Below are 22,306 nucleotides of genomic sequence, written 5' to 3' on the forward strand. Positions count from 1 at the left end.
TATTTATACCCAAGGTGAACACCGGCAGCGGCAGCAAGAAGAGTACTCTGCAGATCTCCCTGCAGCCCCGTGGCAAGCTGAATGGAGAGCTGGAGAACAGCATCGAGGGCGGGGAGCCAGGGGTCTGCGAGGTGGGAGCGGGCAGTGGCTCAGATGGGGGCTCCTGTAGAAACAGCACGGCCAGTGACGCAGGCTACTGCAGCAGCAGCAGCATCTTTGAGCCAGAGCTCCCAGATCAGCGTAGGGCAACCCAGGAGAGGAGTCTGCCCCGTAGGAAAGCCAGGGTCCCCCTGAGACGCTGCTCCTCCCTGGTTATATTTCCACGGAGCCCCTGTAATACACCACCAGCCTCCCCGGTCAGCCCTGTGGCTCTTCCCGCCCTGCCTCCAGTCAGGGGCTCCTACCAGACTTCTCACCAGCTCCAGTTGTCCCCCAGTGAGCCCCTGCAGGAGGACGAGACGGGTACCTCGAAAGCGTCCATCGCCACGGCGATGAACGGCCTGCGACTCTCTAAGAGCAGCTTTCCGTCAGTGGAATTCCGAGACGCCAGGCCCATGGTGCATTTTAACGTTCCACTTCTGGATAAACCTAAAGACAAAATGGAGGAGTGTGAGAAGACTGACCGCTCTGAAAATTTAGACCGACACTCTAGTGTGCTACTGCACTTTGCCCACCAGCGACTAATGTCTGGGAAGGCATCTACAAACAGAACAACAGTCAATGTTGAATGTCCTGAATCTCTAACCCAGGACCCTCAGTTGGAGGGTGAGTGTGGCCCTCGCCACATTAAGCTGTATCGCAGCACCTCGGCTTGCTTGCTCCCCTCAGCTAAACTTTCAGAGAGGAGCCAAAGTGCCCGTCGCGCAGATAATGGAAATGGACAGGAAATGCCTGAGGAAAACCATTGTCATCACGCCTTACAAAGGAGCTTTTCTCTGGAAGTCCCCTACCATAATACTGGTATTTCATGTCGCGTTTCCAACCAAAAACTAGCTAACTCTCCACATGTGCACATCCATGTGTCCCACGGCTCTGGGGCAAGGGTCTCTAGCCCTGTCATTGACGTAAACACTAACCACAAAAGGGATCACATACAAAAGAGCCCTGCAAGAAAGACCACGGTGAGTTTTTTTTACCTTCACTGAGTGGGGTAGGATAGGAGCTTAGCAAGGCTGAGAATAGAGAGAAATTAGGCCTATGCTTTGGCAAAATGTAGTAGAACGGGTGATCCATTTATTGGTTAACTTAAGGAATTGATGTTTTCAGCTGTGTAGTGTCATAGTGTATTGGCTCATTGTGGTTGGTCTGTATTTGTACTTCTAACCTTAATAAATAGAGATAGGGAACACCACAAAGTGGGGTATTTATGTTGTACTTGTTATGTCCATCACCCATAAGATGGCTTATCTGAAATGCTCCGTTAGTTTCCATTTTAAATATATTGTTCTGTTTAGTAAAGCACTAAACCTACTCTCTAAGAGAGATGGCTGAGAGTTTGTGTGTAACTTTCAGTGATGTCCATTTGATAATGCTACCTCTCTTAATTATATCTAGTCTGTACCCTACATGTTGCTCTGTTTACTCAACCTTTGGGCTCCCTGCGAGCAAGCAGAAGCTACGTTCAATAACTGAGAAGACAGAGTCAGCTAAGTCATGCGGTTAACAAGCCCAGTGTGGACAAAAATTCAATGGTATTCAGTTGTATAACAGTAAACCATTAACATACTTGAACCCAGCATAATGCTAAAGGAGAAAGAAAAGAAAGCCTCCCTCATGCAATACTTGTCTGCGACGGCCTTGTGAGCATTTGTGTACACACGTGCTTTGGTTTAGAGGGGTTTTCCGTTTTTATTGTTCTATTAACGCTTTGAGTAATCAGTTTAAGTATTTACCCCTGGCTAAATTTAGTTGTGAGAAAATCATCCCCCTCCCCCCCGCTATAAATAAATAAAGCTCCTCTGAAATATTCCCTGACTCCAGATAGTCTGTCCCGCTGATGCACTGGCCAACCCTGGCCAGCCCTATGAATTCAAATTGAACAACGTGATACTAGAGAAGCGCTCAGTTATGCCAGCCATCCGCAGGCCTGGGGATCATGTTATGTAGGTAGTGGGTGTTTGGCGACGGAGCCTTTTACAGTAAAAGGATGGTGTGTTCCCTTCCTCGCGGGTCCTCCTGCTAGACCGTGTTTGTAAAGCATCATGTGTCAGTCCTCCCCCTCTTTATCACTCATGCTCCATCTCCCTCTTTGCATTTAGCAGCTAGTCAAGTAAGACCTGCACCAGCAATTAGCCAGAACTGTAACCTTTTATAACAGCTGAACTCTTATATAATCTCATTTAGGACATGAGATCCCCTCCTCTTCATACCTCTTGCTTAAGCCCAGCAGGTCATAAGCATCGGTGCTCCTGTTTTTATGATTTATTTTAATCCAGTGATAGGCTCCTAGTGAAGCTCCTCTGGAAACATAATCTGAATAACAGTTGCAAAACATGTTTATTCCGTTTATTCCACAGGACACTTTTGTTGACATTTTTGACTGGTATATTAACTTTAATTAGCTCCAATCTGTGCTGTTTCCTGGCAATGGCTTGTGCCATTTAAAGAGGACTGACTGATGCCATATGTTCCTGTATTTTGACTCTGTCTCAAAGTAAGAGTTATCTCTGATGTAGGGAAACTAGATACTCAAAATGCTGGTGTATGTGTAGCCTGTCAGTGGAGTGTGAAGAGAAGGAAGACAAAAGCGTGCTGCCAGAATTGTGCCAGTGTGGTTTAGTCACGCGGCGAGAGCTTTGTTATTGGAATCAGAGGCGAGCCCTCATGGCCTCCACTGTGGCTACATCTCCTCACCCTTTTTTATTTTTTTCCCGTTATTTTACCAGGTAAGTTGACTGAGAACATGTTCTCATTTGCAGCAATGACCTGGGGAATAGTTACAGGGGAAAGGAGGGGGATGAATGAGTCAATTGTAAACTGGGGATTATTAGGTGACCGTGATGGTTTGAGGGCCAGATTGGGAATTTAGCCAGGACACCGGGGTTAACGCCCCTACTCTTACGATAAGTGCCATGGGATCTTTAATAACCTCAGAGAGTCAGGACACCCGTTTAAGATCCCATCTGAAAGATGGCACCCTACACAGGGCAGTGTCCCCAATCACTGCCCTAGGGCATTTGGGATATATTTTTTAGACCAGAGGAAAGAGTGCCTCCTCATGGCCCTCCAACACCACTTCCAGCAGCATCTGGTCTCCCATCCAGGGACTGACCAGGACCAACCCTGCTTAGCTTCAGAAGCAAGCCAGCAGTGGTATGCTGGGTGGCAAATCAAATCAAATTTTATTTGTCACATACACATGGTTAGCAGATGTTAATGCGAGTGTAGCGAAATGCTTGTGCTTCTAGTTCCGACAATGCAGTGATAACCAACGAGTAATCTAGCTAACAATTCCAAAACTACTACCTTATACATACAAGTGTAAAGGGATAAAGAATATATACATAAAGATATATGAATGAGTGATGGTACAGAGCGGCATAGGCAAGATGCAGTAGATGGTATCGAGTACAGTATATACATATAAGATGAGTATGTAAACAAAGTGGCAGAGTTAAAGTGGCTAGTGATACATGTATTACATAAAGATGCAGTAGATGATATAGAGTACAGTATATACGTATACATATGAGATAAATAATGTAGGGTATGTAAACATTATATTAAGTAGCATTGTTTAAAGTGGCTAGTGATATATTTTACATCAATTCCCATCAATTCCCATTTATTAAAGTGGCTGGAGTTGAGTAGGTGTGACAGCAGCCACTCAATGTTAGTGGTGGCTGTTTAACAGTCTGATGGCCTTGAGATAGAAGCTGTTTTTCAGTCTCTCGGTCCCAGCTTTGATGCACCTGTACTGACCTCGCCTTCTGGATGATAGCGGGGTGAACAGGCAGTGGCTCGGGTGGTAGTTGTCCTTGATGATCTTTATGGCCTTCCTGTGACATCGGGTGGTGTAGGTGTCCTGGAGGGCAGGTAGTTTGCCCCCCCGGTGATGCGTTGCGTAGACCTCACTACCCTCTGGAGAGCCTTACGGTTGTGGGCGGAGCAGTTGCCGTTCCAGGCGGTGATACAGCCCGCCAGGATGCTCTCGATTGTGCATCTGTAGAAGTTTGTGAGTGCTTTTGGTGACAAGCCGAATTTCTTCAGCCTCCTGAGGTTGAAGAGGCGCTGCTGCTACAATCATCTCCTTAGTTTTGTTGACGTTGAGTGTGAGGTTATTTTCCTGACACCACACTCCGAGGGCCCTCACCTCCTCCCTGTAGGCCGTCTCGTCGTCATTGTTGGTAATCAAGCCTACCACTGTTGTGTCGTCCGCAAACTTGATGATTCAGTTGGAGGCGTGCGTGGCCACGCAGTCGCGGGTGAACAGGGAGTACATGTATTACTTTGTCTCTCTCGTTCTGTCTTTCCCACTCTTCTTCCCTCTGCCTCTGTCCCTTGCCCATCTCTCGTGAGCTGACCATATGCCTTTTGGACATTGACAAGGCTAAGCACCATCTTGATCTGAGCTCTGATACCTCACTGAGCTTGATAAGTGACCATTTCTTCTGGTCAGTCGATACACCTTAATCGCTATTTGGCGGTTTAAAGAGTAGCAGCCTCAGAATCACGATCAGCTCAGTGTTGTGGCCAAACACAGAGGATAAACAAGACACCAAGCACAAGAATGAAGGAAAGGAGAATGAGATGAATGACAGTCTCATAATGTAAACAGTCAATCTCCCTAATCATGACGATCAGTCCCCAGGCAGTGAATTTCAACAGAGTTCAAAGGTCATGCTCGTTATATGCATCCCATCTGAGTGTTTTCCTGGATGATGTAAGAATTACCTGCTTTTCCTTTCAAGGTCATGTGTACAGATCCTGTATAGTAGCATAGCTGTTGGCAAACAACACTGTTTTCTAGGACCAAGCTGGTTAGCTACAGTAATTGGACTCTACCGAAAATGAAGAGCAGGTGACCGCATGCGTTGTTCCCTCTAATTTTTGCGGCACTGAGCAAATTTCAGGTCCGATGAGCACAAACTTCAACGTTGTGAAAATTCTCTGCAACTTCCGTTGTGAACACTGAGGTTGTACCCCTTTTAATTTACTGTTTTAACAGTGACCAGGTAGGCTACTGTGACTATTTGATCATAATCTAGGCCTACCATAAAAAAACTATGGAGAAAATGCATCAGAGAACCACTGTTTCCATATTCAAATGTTATATCATTCAGCCTACAGAAGGCCTACATTCCATGAGACTTTTGAAAAAAACATGCAGGGCTTGACATTAACCTGTTTATCCACTTGTCCTTCAGATGAGGTGGTGACTGAACATTTTTGTTTGATGCAAGAAACCACTTTACAAAATAAAATGTATTATTATTCCCATACCATTATTACAGAGAATCAGACACATTATGCTACCCTCTGCCTATTGGTTACTTAGCTTATTCAAGCCAAGGTCTACTGCAGCTCTGATTGGTTAGGGCGCACCGGTCTGTGTAGAGTGCAGGTCTGAGTCGTGCCTGTCAATGCAATAGAAATCCTACTCCGATGTGCTCTGCCAACAAAATCTCTTGCATAGTTAGTTTTGCATACTAATTATTTTTGTTTCGTTATGTTGCATTGAAAGTGGCTATTGCATTGATTCGATCACAATTCCCACAGTAAAGGGAAATGTTGATATTGTTAAATAATGGGGAGAACTCTAGAAAGTTGAGTAAAGTTCAATCTCGCACTTCTTTGCGCAGGCTGATATTTCTTCTGCTTGGCAGTTCTGACCACATGTACGTTTTTGTGTTCTTTTTTTGATGCATCAGAGCACCAGAACATATTCTTTTCTAAATTGCCTTAGATCACTATCAAGGTCACAAGGTTTACTATCAAAATGGTGTAATTTGTTCCCCCTGAACTCTTCCCTTTTTTTATCTGGCCTGTGATCTTATCAAGATCTGAGGCAACTGTGTATAAGACCTCTTGTCTTGCTGGATTTAGCTTCAGTAGAGCGAATAAATACAAAGTGAGTAGAGCGTATGGAAACAGTTTTTAAGATGAGAAAGGATTATGTGATTTGTCTTGTTTTCCATGTTGAGAGGCTCACTTAATGTCCATGGATATGTGTATGGACGTTTGAGCAGTACAGTATGCCTGGCTGAACCAGTTTTTCTGCAAGCTGTGCTTTTGGAAGCTGCTACAGGAAGGGGCTTTGTTTTGTGGCAGAGTGGCTGCAGAGCATGTGCATCCAGACCAGAGGACCCCACATGCAGACCCAACTTTGTCCCTCTCTGAGGTGGTTTGTTGGCAGGCAGACTCTCTCCATGGAGCAGAAAATTGTCCTCTTCTCCTGCACAGACCATTAACTAACTCCTTGCAGTTGAAACACTTGGCCAAGGCCGTCCTTTCCCTTACATTACCATCACAACTGAGGCTTAAAAACAGAGGCTAATTGCAAAGCATTCTTCGACTTATAATTATTTTTTATACATACCGGTAAGTGGATGTTTTATCTGATAAACCTCATCAAAATAAATCACTCTGGCCCTTCTCTACCCTATAATGGGAAAGGTCTGTTCAGTAGGAGCTGCACTTATTCAGAATTCTACACAGCTTTTTCATTGTTTTCTATTTTCATTATTGAACTTATCTTTTTTTAAATGACATTCTTTATGACAAGATAATATATCCACCACACCGGGGCTCCAGAGACCGAGAAAGAGAATTCCTCTACTTTGTGGTTTGACTTTAATTTTCAACATATGATGTGTTTTCCTGAGAGAACCAGGGCATGGAAGAAGAGGAAGATTATGAGTAATATAGTCTAGTACTTTCACATTTTGGATGGACTGTTTACTGCTCTGTTTGTGTAGAGGCCTTCCATACATTTGGTTTTGAAAACCAGTTCAGACATCGAGTCAGACAAGAAATATACATTTAGAAACACTATACCTTTTTGAAGTGGACTAAATCGTTGTTTTATTCATTTGAACATTTAAAAAAACAAGCACACATAAAACTTGAAAAAGCCATACACAGTATGGCAGTGAAATAATAAAACAGAAAAGAACATCTATCATCATTCCAGTTACATCATAAATTTTATTCATATGGGCATAGAAGACATCAAACATATTTTTACTTTATTTTTAAAGCTGCCCAGAGAGGATGTTGCTTTTATGGGCAGAGGCAACTCATTCCATTCTGAGGCTCCAGTATACAAGACAGTACCTTTCCCAGCATTACTCCTGAACTTGTATAAGCACATATCAGCAACACCTGATCTGGTGCTGTGATTGTGTACATCCCTAACACGAGGAAAGTCATCACTTACATATCTGGGCGCATGACCATAAATACTCCTGTAAACCAAACCTAGTCTAATCTGGGTCACCCTAGCCTCAACAGACAGCCAGTTTAGTTCCTGAAAGCAGCTCCTGCCTATGTGAGTACGTGGAATCACCTTCAATACTACCCTGATCAGCTTATTCTGGGCTATCTTGAGCTTCCCCTTCATATGTTTAGATAAGCCCCCAAACCAGGAAGTAATAGCAAAGTAAAAATGGCATTAAATAAGGGCAGTAGCTAGTACTTTCATGGAGTCCTTATCAAGCAGCTTGGACTTTCTAGCCAAAAACATAGTCCTGGTGTTAACCTTCCCTAGCACTTTATTGGCCATGCTCACACCTCCAAAGCTTCCATCAAGGATACATCCCAAGTAGCTAACATAGGTTTTAGTAGTCAGCACCTCACCCCCTAACTCAACTCTGATTTCAGATGACCTACACACATTAGGTCTGGATCCAAAAATAATTGCTTCAGTTTTGTGCAGAGAGAGCTTATTACCTCCAAGCCATTTGTTAATGTTAGAAAGCTCTGCGCTAAGTATGCTCTCCAACACAGTTTTACTTTTGTGAGACACAATAAGTGTATAGTCATGACTGAAAATCATACATTAGACCCTGTTTGTTAACATATTCATACATTTGCTCATGTACAACTCTCCATGATCTTTGATGTTACGGAGGATAGATACAGGCCTATAATTCCCAGGGTCAGATGTTATCCCCTTCTTATACAGAGGTATAACTTTAGCTTGTTTCATGTCCCTGGGAAAGGTACCTTGTTCATGAGAGAGATTAACGATATGCGTAGTACAAGGGCCAATTTTCTCAGCAGAATCTATAAGAAACCGTGCAGGAATATTATCCAGGTCTGTGGCTTTGGAGTATTTAAGCTCTTCCAGCATACTGACTATTTTGGCTGTTTCTACCTTTGCAAAAGAAAAAGAGTTTGGTTGAACCCCTAACTCTACATAATACTTCTTGACTTGGTTGCTTCCATACAAACCAGAACTGGTGGGCAGCTTGCTAACCAGCTTGCTGCCAACAGAAGTAAAAAAATAAAAGTTGAATTCATTGTCAACCTCTGCTTTTTCATATATCATCTCCCACTTGATGTTCAGTCCAATACAGTTTTAGTTTGTTTTTGGTAGTACTACTACAGCATAGTTACTTAAATGATTTTCAAAGATTTTTAGGGTAATTTGTGTTCTCAATTATTTACTCAGCAAAGTAACCCCTCTTAGCTTTATCCATCCTGCTCTGTGCTTCATTTCTGTGATGTTTATATAGGACAAAATCATGCTGCTCTTGAGAGTTCTTTACATTTTTTTAAAGTCCTTATTCCTTGCTAGGAAAAATTCTATTCTATTTCATGATTAAACCAAGGGCTAGATCTCTGCTTTACCCTGACCCCTCTAATGGGAACCATCACATTCACCACATCAAGGAATCTACATTTAAAGACTTCCCAGGCACTGTCTACCCCTACACTATCTTGCATAGGTGACCAATCAATTTTACCCACTTCCTCCCTAAACTTTTCAACACAGTATTTTTTGAGTCCTCTGATTCTAACGGTGTTGTGACACTTAAATAACATATCTTTAAAAAGCCTCCTTGTGCAAAATGTAATAAAATGATCACTGATTCCATATACTATTACTCTACTCTGCAATATTTTAGATTTATCAGACACCAATATTAAGTCAATCATACTTTGCACTGTTTCACATATCCCGGTGGGATCTTTTATCATTTGGGTCAGAGCAAGTAATCTACAAAAGTGCATAAATACATTGTGGGTTGGGCTATTCTCTTTGCAGACATCAGTATTGAAATCCCCTAACAAAATTATTTCCTTCAACAGGAGGAAATATGAACTTTGCACATATGAACTTTGTTTAATCTCATCAGTTATAATTGTTTTAACCATTATGTATACCATTAAATGCTGAGAAATTTTAATGACTGGTCAATTGGAGTGTATTTGAGCCTAGCTCAGTAATAGCAATAACAAACGTTCATGTTTTACGTTTTTGAGTGAAGAAATCCGCGCTCTTACTTGACAGTTTGAAAATTACCCATTTTAAAATCCAGACTTATTTCACCAGCTGGAAACCACCAGCTGAAAGCCTTTTTGTCTGGTGGCTTTGAATCCATCACACACATACACTTCCTCTCTTTTTGAATACAATCACAATGCCGTATATCCAATATTTGGAAATAGAAATAATGATGATGACTTCGTAAAGATATGCAAACTTGCGAAAATAACATTATCATTGCTATGACTTAGTCAGAAATACACTATGTACAAAAGTATTTGGACACGCCATCAAATTACTGGATTCGGCTATTTCAGCTACAGCCATTAAATCGAGCACACAGCCATGCAATCTCCACAGACAAACATTGGAAGTATATGGCCTTACTGAAGAGCTCAGTGACTTTCAACGTGGCACCGTCATAGGATGCCGCGAAGTGGTAGGCCACGCAAGCTCACATAACGTGAATGCTGAAGCGCATAGCGTGGAAAAATTGTCTGTCCTCGGTTGCAACACTCGCTACCGAGTTCCCAACTGCCTCTGGAAGCAACGTCAGCACAAGAACTGTTCGTCGGGAGCTTCATGAAATGGGTTTCCATGAGCAATGCCAAGCGTCGACTGGAATGGTGTCAAGCTCACCGCCATTGAACTCTGGAGCAGTGGAAATGCGTTCCCTGGTGTGATGAATCACACTTCACTGTCTGGCAGTCCGACGGGTTTGGCGGATGCCAGGAGAACGCTACCTGCCCGTATGCATAGTCCTAGCTGTAAAGTTTGGTGGAGGAGGAATAATGTTCTGGAGCTGTGTTTTATGGTTCGGTCTAGGCCCCTTAGTTCCAGTGAAGGAAGATCTTAACCCTACAGCATACAATAACGTTCTAGATTAGTTTGGAGAAGGCCCTTTCCTGTTTCAGCATGACAATGCCCCCAATGCCCCCGTGCACAAAGCAAAGTCCATACACAAATGGTTTGTTGATCGGTGTGGAAGAACTTGACTGGCATGCACAGAGCCCTGACCTCAATCCTATGGAACACCTTTGGGATGAATTGGAACGCCGACTTCGAGCCAGGATTAATCGCCCAACATCAGTGCCCGACCTCACTAATGTTTACTTGTTTTATTTAAAAATAATAATAATAATAATAATCACCTTTGACCATGTAGGCCAGTTGAGAACAAGTTCTCATTTACAACTGCGACTTGGCCAGGATAAAATAAATAAAATAAAAGCAGTGTGACAAAAACAACAGTTACACATAAACAAACAAACAGTCAATAACTCAATAGAAAAATCTTTGTACGGTGTGTGCAAATTTAAAAGAGTAGGGAGGTAAGGCAATATAGGCCATAGAGGTGAAATAATTACAATTTAGCATGAACACTGGAGTGAAAGATGTGCAGATGATGATGTGCAAGTAGAGATACTGGGGTGCAAAAGAGCAAGAGGATAAATAATATGGGCTTGAGGTAGTTGGGTGTGCTATTTACAGATTGGTGTGTACAGGTACAGTGATCGGTAAGCTGCACTGACAGCTGATGTTTAAAGTTAGAGAGGGGGTTCCAGTCATTGGCAGCAGAGACCTGGAAGGCAGTGTTGGCTTTGGGGATGACCAGTGGAATATTCCTGGTGGAGTGCGTGCTACGTTGCTATGGTGTTGCTATGGTGACCAGTGAGCAAAGACTTATAGATGACCTGGAGCCAGTGGGTTTGGCGACGAATATGTAGTGAGGACAAGCCAACGAGAGCATACAGGTCGCAGTGGTGGGTAGTATATGGGGCTTTGGTGACAAAACGGATGACACTGTGATAGACTACATCCAGTTTGCTGAGTAGTTTTGGAGGCTGTTTTGTAAATGACATCGCCGAAGTCAAGGATCGGTAGGATAGTCAGTTTTACAAGGGTATGTTTGGCAGCATGAGTGAAGGAGGCTTTGTTTGTTGTTGTCCACATATTCTAAGTCAGAACCATCCAGAGTAGTGATGCTTGTCGGACTGGCGGGTGCAGGGAACAATTGTTTGAAGAGCGTGAATTTAGTTTTACTTGCATTTAAAAGCAGTTGGAGGCCATCGATGGAGTGCTTTATGGTATTGAAGCTCGTTTGGAGGTTTGTTAAACCTCTTGAAGCTAGGGGGCACTATTTTTATTTTTGGAAAAATAACGTTCCCAAAGTAAACGGCCTATTTCTCAGGACTAGATGCTAGAATATGCATATAATTGACAGCTTAGGATAGAAAAGTTTCCAAAACTGTAAAAATATTGTCTGTGAGTATAACAGAACTGATATTTCAGGCGAAAGCCTAAGAGAAATCCAATCAGGAAGTGACTCATATTTTGAAACCGTTGTGTTCCTATGCATCCCTATTGGCAATTGAAAGGGATATCAACCAGATTGCTTTTTCTACGTATTCCCTAAGGTGTCTACAGCCTTTAGATGTAGTTTCACGCCTTTATGTTGAAGAATGAGCATAAAGGACCACATTGCGTAAGTGGCCAGCTGAGGGCTCTGAGTGATTCTTGCATTAAAAGAGGTAGCCATTTGTCCTCTCGGTCCTACTGGAAAGCCAATTGTCCCAGTTGATATTATCGAATAGATATTGGAAAAACACCTTGAGGATTGATTATAAAAACTGTTTGCCATGTTTCTGTCTATTATGGATATAATTTGAAATTATTTTCTGCGTTGTCGTGACTGTTATTTCCGGTGGATTTCTCAACATAACGTGACAAACAAACGGAGGTATTTTGGGTATAAAAATAATCTTTATGGAACAAAAGGAACATTTGCTCTCGAACTGCGAGTCTCGTCAGTGAAAACATCCGAAGATCATCAAAGGTAAACGGTTCATTTGATTGCTTTTCTGATTTTCGTGACCAAGCTTCCTGCTGCTAGCTGGACATAATGCTATGCTAGGCTATCGATAAACTTACACAAATGCTTGTCTTGCTTTGGCTGTAAAGCATAATTTCAAAATCTGAGATACGACAGGGTGATTAACAAAAGGCTAAGCCGTGTTTCGCTATATTTCACTTGTGATTTCATGAATATGAATATTTTCTAGTAATATTATTTGGCCGTTGCGCTATGCTAATTAGTGTAGTTGATGACAATTCTCCAGGATCCGGGATGGGTAGTTCCAAGATTAACACAGTGTCCAAGGAAGGGCCAGATGTATACATAATGGTGTCTTCTGCGTAGAGGTGGATCAGAGAATCGCCAGCAGCAAGAGCGACGTCATTGATGTATACAGAGAAAAGAGCCGGCCCGAGAATTGAACCCTGTGGCACCCCCATAGACTGCCAGAGGTCCGAACAACAGGCCCTCCGGTTTGACACACTGAACTATATCAGAGAAGTCGTTGGTGAACCAGGCGAGGCAGTCATTTGAAAAGCCAATGCTATTGAGTCTGCCGATAAGAATGCGGTGATTGACAGTCGAAAGCCTTGGACAGGTCGATGAAGACGGCTGCACAGTACGGTCTTTCATCGATGGCGGTTATAATATCATTTTGGACCTTGAGCGTGGCTGAGGTGCACCCATGACCAGCTCGGAAACCAGATTGCATAGTGGAGAAGGTACGGTGGGATTCAAAATGGTCAGTGATCTGTTTGTTAACTTGACTTTCGAAGAGTTTAGAAGGGCAGGGCAGGATGGATATATTGTTCTATAACAGTTTGGGTCTAGAGTGACTCCCTTTGAAGAGGGGGATGACCGTGGCAGCTTTCCAATCTTTGTGGATCTCAGACGATACAAAAGAGAGGTTGAACAAGCTAGCAATAGGGGTTACAACAATTTCGGCGATTGATTTTAGAGAGGGTCCAGATTGTCTAGCCCAGCTGATTTGTAGGGATCCTGCTTTTGCAGCTCTTTCAGAACATCAACTATCTGGATTTGGGTGAAGGAGAAGCGGGGGGTGGGGTGGGGGGCTTGGGCAAGTTGCTGCAGTGGGTGCTGAGCTGTTGGTAGGGGTAGCCGGGTGGAAAGCATGGCCAGCCATAGAAAATGCTTATTGAAATGATTATGTAGATTTATTGGTGGTGACAGTGTTTCCTAGCCTCAGTGCAGTGGACAGCTGGGAGGAGGTGCTCTTATTCTCCATGGACTTTACAGTGTCCCAAAACTTTTAGAAATTTGTACTACAGGATGCAAATTTCTGTTTGAAAAAGCTAGCCTTAGCTTTCCCAACTGACTGTGTATATTGGTTCCTGACTTCCCTGAAAAGTTGCATATCGCTGGGGCTATTCGATGTTAATGCACAACACCACAGGATGTTTTTGTGCTAATCAAGGGCATTTAAGTCTGGAGTGAACCAAGGGCTATATCTGTTCTTAGTTCTACATTTTTTGAACGAGGCATGCTTATTTAATATGGCGAGGAAAGCACTTTTTTTTTAAAGCACAACCAGACATCCTCAATATCCTTCCAGGATACCCGAGCAAGGTCGATCAGAAAGGCCTGCTCGTAGAAGTGTTTTAGGGAGCGTTTGACAGTGATGAGTGGTGGTCGTTTGACTGCGGACCCATCACGCACGCAGCCAATGAGGCAGTGGTCGCTGAGATCCTGGTTGAAGACAGCAGAGGTGTATTTCGAGGGCAAGTTGCTCAGGATGATATCTATGAGGGTGCCCATGGTTACAGATTTAGGGTTGCACATGGTAGGTTCCATAATAATTTGTATGAGATTGAGGGCATCTAGCTTAGATTGTAGGACGGCTGGGGTGTTAAGCATATCCCGGTTTAGGTCACCTAACAGTATGAACTCTGAAGATAGATGGGGGCAATCAATTCATATATGGTCTCCAGGGCACAGCTGGGGGCTGAATGGGGTCTATAACAAGCGGCAACGGTGAGAAACTTGTTTCTGGAACGGTGGATTTTTGGGCACAGACGTAGATAGTATGACAGAACTCTGCAGGCTATCCCTGCAGTAGATTGGAACTCCGCCCCCTTTGTCAGTTCAATCTTGTCGGAAGATGTTATAGTTAGGGATGGAAATTTCAGGATTTTTGGTGGCCTTCCTAAGCCATGATTCAGACACGGCTAGGACATCAGGGTTGGCGGAGTGTACTAAAGCAGTGAATAAAACAAACTTAGGGAGGAGACTTCTGATGTTAACATGCATAAATCCAAGGCTTTTCCAGTTACAGAAGTCAACAAATGACAGTGGCTGGGGAATGGGAATGGGAGTGGTGCTGGGGGCTGCAGGGCCTGGGTTAACCTCTACATCACCAGAGGAAGAGAGGATGAGTAGGATAAGCGTATGGCTAAAGGCTATAAGAACTGGTCGTCTAGTGTGTTCGGAACAGAGAGTAAAAGGAGCAGATTTCTGGGTGCGGAAGAATAGATTTAATGTACAGACAAGGGTATGGTAGGATGTGAGTACAGTGGAGGTAAACTAAAGGCATTGACTGACGAAGAGAGAGGTTTTGTCTCTAGAGGCCCCAGTTAAGCCAGGTTAGGTCACAGCATGTGTGGGGGATGGAACAAAAGGGCTATCGAAGGCATATTGGGCAGGGCTAGGGGCTCTACAGTGAAATAAGACAATTACTAACCAAAATCGCAATAGATGAGGCATAGGGAGAGGCATGTGTAGCCTACTGATCATAGGGTCCAATGAGTAGCACTCGATGAGTCAGGGAGCCAATTCCGTAGTCGCTGCTACGCTAGGTGAGCTGGAGACACGGCGATTCAGACCGCCAGAGGGCCGGGGCTAACAGATGGGCATCTGGCGACGTCGCAACGGAAGAGCCTGTTGAAACTACCTCGGACAGTTACGACAGACTAGTCGCGTTGGATTGACAGGGCTCCGTGTCAGCAGTAAAGGGTCCAGGCCAATTGGCAAAGAGGTTTTGTAGCCCAAGAATTGGCTGGTGGATCTCTTTGGCTAGCCAGGAGATGGCTAACTGGTGCTTGCTTCGGGACTGAATGGATGCAAGTCCCCACAGCGATGTTCCAACATCTGGTGGAAAACCTTCCCAGAAGAGTGGAGCATTAAAGGGGGGGGGGTCCCAACTCCATATTATCAAATCAAATGTTAGTCACATGCGCCGAATACAACAGGTAGACCTTACAGTGAAATGCTTACTTGCGAGCCCCAAACCAGCAATGCAGTTTAAAAAAATACGGATACGAAATATAAGTAACAAGTAATTAAAGAGCAACAGTAACATTACAATAGCGAGACTATATACATACGGGGTAGCAGTACAGAGTCAATGTGCGGGGGCACCAGTAAGTTGAGGTAATATGTACATGTAGGTAGAGATAAAAATAAATAAAAGTTATGCATAGATAATAACAGAGTAGCAGCAGTGTAAAAGGGGGGGGGGGTAATGCATAAAGTCTGCGTAGCTATTTGATGAGGTGTTCAGGAGTCTTATGGCTTGGGGGTAGAAGCTGTTTAGAATCCTCTTGGACCTAGACTTGGCGCTCTGGTACCGCTTGCCGTGCGGTAGCAGAGAGAATAGTCTATGAATAGGGTGGCTGGAGTCTTTGACCATTTTTAGGGCCTTCCTCTGACACCGCCTGGTGGCAGGAAGCTTGGCCCTGGTGATGTACTGGGCCATACGCACTACCCTCTGTAGTGCTTTGCGGTCAGAGGCCGAGCAGTTGCCATACCAGGCAGTGATGCAACCAGTCAGGATGCTCTCGATGGTGCAGCTGTAAAACCTTTTGAGGATCTGAGGACCCACACCAGTTCTTTTCAGTCTCTTGAGGGAGAATAGGTTTTGTTGTGCCCTGTTCACGACTGTCTTGGTGTGCTTGGACTGTGTTAGTTTGTTGGTAATGTGGATACCAAGGAACTTGAAGCTCTCAACCTGTTCCAGTGCAGCCCGTTTATGAGAATGGGGACGTGCTCGGTCCTCTGTTTTTCCTGTAGTCCACAATCATTTCCTTTGTCTTGATCACATTGAGGGAGAGGTTGTTGTCCTGGCACCCCACGGCCAGGTCTCTGACCTCCTTCCTATAGGCTGTCTTGTTGTTGTTGTTGTTGGTGATCAGGCCTACCAATGTGTCGTCGGCAAACTTAATGATGGTGTTGGATTCGTGCCTGGCCGTGCAGTCATGAGTGAACAGTGAGTACAGGAGGGGACTGGGCACGCACCCCCGAGGGGCCCCTGTGTTGAGGATCAGCGTGGCAAATGTGTTTTTACCTACCCTTACCACCTGGGGGCGGCCCGTCAGGAAATCCATGATCCAGTTGCAGAGGGAGATGTTTAGTCCCAGGGTCCTTAACTTATTGATGAACTTTGAGTGCACTATGGTGTTGAATGCTGAGCTGTAGTCAATGAACAGCGTTCTCACATAGGTATTCCTTTTGTTCAGGTGGGAAAGGGCAGTGTGGTGTGCAATAGAGGTTGCATCATCTGTGGATCTTTTGGGGCGGTATGCAAATTGGAGTGGGTCTAGGGTTTCTGGGATAATGGTGTTGATGTGTGCCATGACCAGCCTTTCAAAGCACTTTATGACTTCAGACATGAGTGCTACGCATCGGTAGTCATTTAAGCAGGTTACCTTAGTGTTCTTGGGCACGAGCACTATGGTGGTCTTCTTAAAGCATGTTGGTATTACAGCCTTCTGGAACAGCTGGTGCTTTCATGTGTCAGTGTTATTTGCCTCGAAGCGAGCGTAGAAGTAGTTTAGCTCATCTGGTAGGCTTGTCACTGTGTAGATTTCAAGTGTGCTTCCCTTTTGTAGTCTGTAATGGTTTGCAAGCCCTGCCACATCCGACGAGTGCCAGAGCCAGTGTAGTATGATTCGATCTTAGTCCTGTATTGACGCTTTGTCTGTTTGATGGTTCGTCGGTGGGCATAGCAGGATTTCTTATAAGCTTCCAGGTTAGAGTCCCGCTCCTTGAAAGTGGCAGCTCTAGCCTTTAGCTCAGTGTGGATGTTGCCTGTAATCTATGGCTTCTGGTTGGGGTATGTACGTACGGTCACTGTGGGGACAACGTCATCGATGCACTTACTGATGAAGCCAGTGACTGATGTGGTTTTCCATCAGAGGAATCCCGGAACATATTCCAGTCTGTGCTAGCAAAACAGTCCTGTAGCTTAGCATTTGCTTCATCTGACCACTTTTTTTATTGATCTAGTCACTGGTGCTTCCTGCTTTCATTTTTGCTTGTAAGCAGGAATCAGGAGGATAGAATTATGGATTTGCGAAATGGATGGCGAGTAAGAGCTTTGTATGCGCCTGTGTGTGGAGTAAAGGTGGTCCAGAATTTTATTTATAAAAAAAATTTAATTTTTTTTTTTTTTTTTCTCTGGTTGCACATTTAACATGCTGAAAGAAATTTTGTAAAACTGTTTCCAGTTTCCCTGCATTCAAGTCATCGATTTTATTCTCCAAAGATTGCACGTTTGCTAGCAGAATGGAAGGAAGTGGGGGTTTATTCGATCGCCTACGAATTCTCAGAAGGCAGCCCGCCCTCTGGCCCCTTTTTCTCTGCCTCATCTTCACACAAATCACAGGGATCTGGGCCTGTTCCCGAGAAAGCAGTATGTAGTCCCCGTCGGGCTCGTCAGACTCGTTAAAGGGGAAAAAACGATTCTCCCAGTCTGTGGTGAGTAATCGCAGTCCGTCATAAGAGACGGTAGCAGCAACATTATGTACAAAATAGGTTACAAACAACACAAATAAAAAAACACAATCGGTTGGGGACACGTAAAACATCTTCCTTCTTCTCTGGGACCCTTTTACTCAGTTAATGCCCATAATTTTGGAATGAGGTGTTCCACGAGCAGGTGTCCACATACGTTTGGTCTGTAGTGCAGTTAAAGCCTTTTTGGGATTGGGTTGATAGATTTACATGGAAATTAAGTTTATTTCCACCAGAAACCATTCTTGCTCCCATTCACCTCTGACTTGATCAATCACACACTCCACTCTTGGTAATTTTGATATGGCTGGTTTGACAGTTCTTTGAGTGATGTTAGTAAGCATGTGAATAATCCCTTAATGAGTCCCCTCTGTGATGTTCCTGAGAGAATGTCACGAGATCAGAGTAGCAAATTCTCAGGCTGTACATTGTGTCCCTCAACCTGGACTCTCCAAAGCCTGCTTGTCTTGGCTTCACTGCCAATGAAAGGCATGGGGAAGGAATGAGAGGAGGAGGGGAACAGTCTATATCCATTCAATTGAACCGTCTCCATACTATTGCTGGGCAGTTTGATGTGCCGAGGGTGTTTATTTGGTCATGAAGCTGACCCGCACAACACTGTGTTTTCAGTTGTTGGTGATGTTGGAAGGTGGGTGATGTATGTTGCATAGGAACATGTTACAGTAACTGCGTTATAGCAGTGGTCACATTGGAGCCTGTCTCTAGAGACGTCACTCAGTCAGAATCACCTTTTCTAGAAAGGACACTGCTCCACAACTACATATTAAAATGTCTAATGCTCTAGCTATACTGTGGGCTACCCCTGAATTATTCAATCCACATGTCTAATACAGTGGTTTCAAACCTTGGGGTGGGCTCCCCAGAAATTGAAATGGGGTCCCCTGAGAAAATGGGTGTAAAATGCAACCTTTTAGTGTCAGCCACTTACAATAACCTTTAACACTATTAGAATGCAATTTCATGTAATTATGTGTTGGGACAGCTTGCGGGATGTAAAATTGAGTGAATATGAATACACACCATTAAAGGGATACTTTGTGATTTTGGCAATGAAGCCCTTACCTTTTATTTTTTTTAATTGAACCTTTATTTAGCTAGGCAAGTCAGTTAAGAAAAAATTAGTATTTACAATGACAGCCTAGGAACAGTGGGTTAACTGCCTTGTTCAGGGGCAGAACATCCTTGTCAGCTTGGGGATTCGATCTAGCAGCCAACCAACTCGGTTACTGGCCCAACGCTCCAACCACTAGGCTACCTGCCACCCTTTTTGTCTTTGTATCCAGTATAAAGGAAGTTAGAGGTAGTTTCGTGAGCCAATGCCAACTAGCGTTAGCGCAATGACTGGGAGTCTTATGGTATATGCTCGCACTGCAGTTACATAGACTTCCAGTCATTGTGCAAACACTAGTTAGCAATTGCACTAACTTTAGTCAGCAACTTCCTTCAAACTGCACGCAGAGACATACAAATGCTATCCATGAGTTCATCTGACTCTGAGGAAGCAGATAAAGGGCTTCATTGTCAGAATCCTGAAGTTTTGCTTTAACTAGATATAATTTTTCCAAGTGGGGTCATCTGCATTTTCTAATGTCAATTTGGGGTTGTGTGCAGTGCCATTTTTGGAACGCCTTGTCTAATAAGACTGTGTATAATGTGCCAATGAATACATTTACAACTAAATCATCCATGAGGGCACATAATGTTGTGGTGCTGTAAAGGTGACTCTGTCATGGAAAATGTTTATCTATCTAGGCCAGTCATGTGGTATACTCTGTGTGTGTGTATGTGACTCATACCTTTTGTGCTTGAGCTGTGTGTGTGCGTGCATGCGAGTCCGCAAACATGCCCGATACATTGTAACCACTCCCTTGTTTGATGGACTCTCATGAATGACTACTGTACATGACTCCCCATTACAATCTCTTATATCCTTCCACAGACACGTGATGACTTTCTGGGGCAGGTGGATGTACCATTACACCAGATACCGGTGAGCCTAGTGCAAGGAAATAGTTTATTTAGCACTTGCATAATGTATGTGGAAACCAATTCTCCTAAATCAACATGTTTCCAATCCCATGTCTAAAGGAGTAGGATAGTCTCTGCTGTTTGGTGTTCCATGTTCTCCTTTAGATATAATTTGTCGGAGATCTGTACACTTTACATAGTTACTTATCTTCACCAATGAACTGTCATAGGCGCACTCAAGTAAACATAAACACCCTCATGTCAAAGCCCTTTCCACAACATTGTCCATAGTTATGGAATTACAGTCCTCCATGTTTGTTAACTTTGTTAACTTTGCCTTCCTTTTCATAGCATTTACAGCAGACCTACCTTACTGTCTATACAGGACTGCTGTTGATATACAGTTACTGCATGTGTAGATGTTATGCAGCAAATATCTTTATAGAGCATTTCAAATGTTTAAATACTTTTTTTTTTTTTTTTCAGACAGAAAATCCTAACATTGAAAGGCCATACACATTCAAGGATTTTCTACTTCACCCGAGAAGGTTGGCATTATTTCATGATTATTCAAGCCTCTTATCCTTCCTGGTTTAACATGGATTTACTTTGTGACATTTTCCTTGACATTTTTATCACATTCAGTCTTGGCATTTCATAAATTAATTTGAATTATATCTTGTTTAATTCCAGTGAGTTTGCCTTTCTTTCCTGAGGTGTATAAATTAAGCTCAAATAGCTACATAAAGTACATATTGATTTTGCCTTGGAGAAAGCTCAATTTCATATTTGAGTCAGTCACAATGATAGATTGTTGGAATGACATTTGTGTGTCTGATATTTGATACACCTAAGAGGCTCACATTACTGTTGCTTAGAAGGTGCACTGTTTTCCATGTATTTTTTGTTAAGTGTTTAGTTTATGTTTTGATGCAGTCACAAATCCAGGGTCAAAGGTCATCTCCGTCTGAAGATGACCTACCTACCCAAAAACAACTCAGAGGATGCTGCAGAACAGACTGAAGACATGGATGTAAGACCGCCACCCACCTAACCAACCTGCCCCCTGTCCTCCTGCCCTCTTTGCCCCCTGACCCCCTGAAATTGAATATTCCCACGCAGTCACCCCCCTCCTCCTTTAATTTTACAGTGTCTAATCTACGTGCCTTGGCTGTTGCTCAGCCGGCGTGCTTCAGTATATACATGTAACAGCATATTAGTGCTCAGAGCCAGGAGAAAAGACACCAGGCTCATTTTACCAGTGTCAAGCCAAGATGGCTGATTGCCTGCCATCTCCATCCTGATAGTTATTGATAAAACCAGCCAGTCATCATTCTTGAACATGCTTAATGTAAGCAGTGGCTAGGAACACCATGTCCAAAAGGCCAATCTATATTTGTCTCACCATGGGTCCAGGGCCTTTGATGAATATGCTGACATCTTCCTTAGAATGATTTGAAGCCAAACTTCAGTAAAGTATGAGTCCCTATGCTTGCCACTGAATTTTCTGAGTAGTGGCCAAGACATTGTTTGACTTGAACAAACATGTAGAGGATTTGGGCAATGTTGACATCTGCATGTGCCATGTTGTGTAACAGTTGTTTTTGTTGTGCAGCCTAGTTGGGAGTTTTTAGAGGGCCAGGACATGTCCGGTCCCAGGCACAACCACCTGCTGCCTGCAATGCCCCCTGGCTGGGAGGAGAGGCAGGACAACCTGGGTAGGACCTACTATGTCAACCACGAAACCAGGACCACACAGTGGCACAGGCCCATAGTACAGTAAGTCTGGGGTTCTCCTTCTTCTCCCAGTAAGTCTGGGGTCTTTATTCTGACAGCTTGAACTTAATCTAGCGCTATTTTAACACTTTGGTAGTATTGGAATACAGTAACACCTGGTTGGTCAAGAGATGAGAAGTTGACTGTGAGTGTGTGTGTTTCCCTATGTAGAGACAGCCAGGTAGAGGCAGAGCAGAGGCAGAACATCCACATGGAGGCGCAGCACGCCTTCACCGCCCGCAGGCAGATCTCCGACCAAGAGGACTCCAACGACAGACAACAAGAGTCAACTGAGGTTATTTTCAAGTCGAAATTCAATCAATGTATTGAAAAATTCACATTTAAAGTTAAATGTCACTTTAAATTCAAATGTAATTACAGTTATTCTCCTGAGTTTGATATTGAATTGGAGATGAGATTAAGTTTTATCTTTTTGTGGTCTCTGGTACGATTATGAAACAACTGTACGTGGTGTGCTGTCCAACTACACGACCTACCTAAGGTAT

General features: G+C 43.6%; 1 protein-coding gene across 1 annotated transcript in view; it reads left to right on the plus strand.

The window, feature by feature from the left end:
* Positions 1-22,306, plus strand: part of LOC135549356 (E3 ubiquitin-protein ligase NEDD4-like) — a 51,249-nt gene that overhangs the window by 17,712 nt on the left and 11,231 nt on the right. The window contains 5 exon segments of the mRNA XM_064979353.1: positions 19,996-20,046; positions 20,511-20,572; positions 20,961-21,057; positions 21,640-21,803; positions 21,972-22,095. Of these exon segments, the coding sequence (XP_064835425.1) occupies positions 19,996-20,046; positions 20,511-20,572; positions 20,961-21,057; positions 21,640-21,803; positions 21,972-22,095 (498 nt within the window).

This window comes from Oncorhynchus masou, chromosome 1 (genome assembly GCF_036934945.1).
Source record: "Oncorhynchus masou masou isolate Uvic2021 chromosome 1, UVic_Omas_1.1, whole genome shotgun sequence".
Taxonomy (NCBI): Eukaryota; Metazoa; Chordata; class Actinopteri; order Salmoniformes; family Salmonidae; genus Oncorhynchus; species Oncorhynchus masou.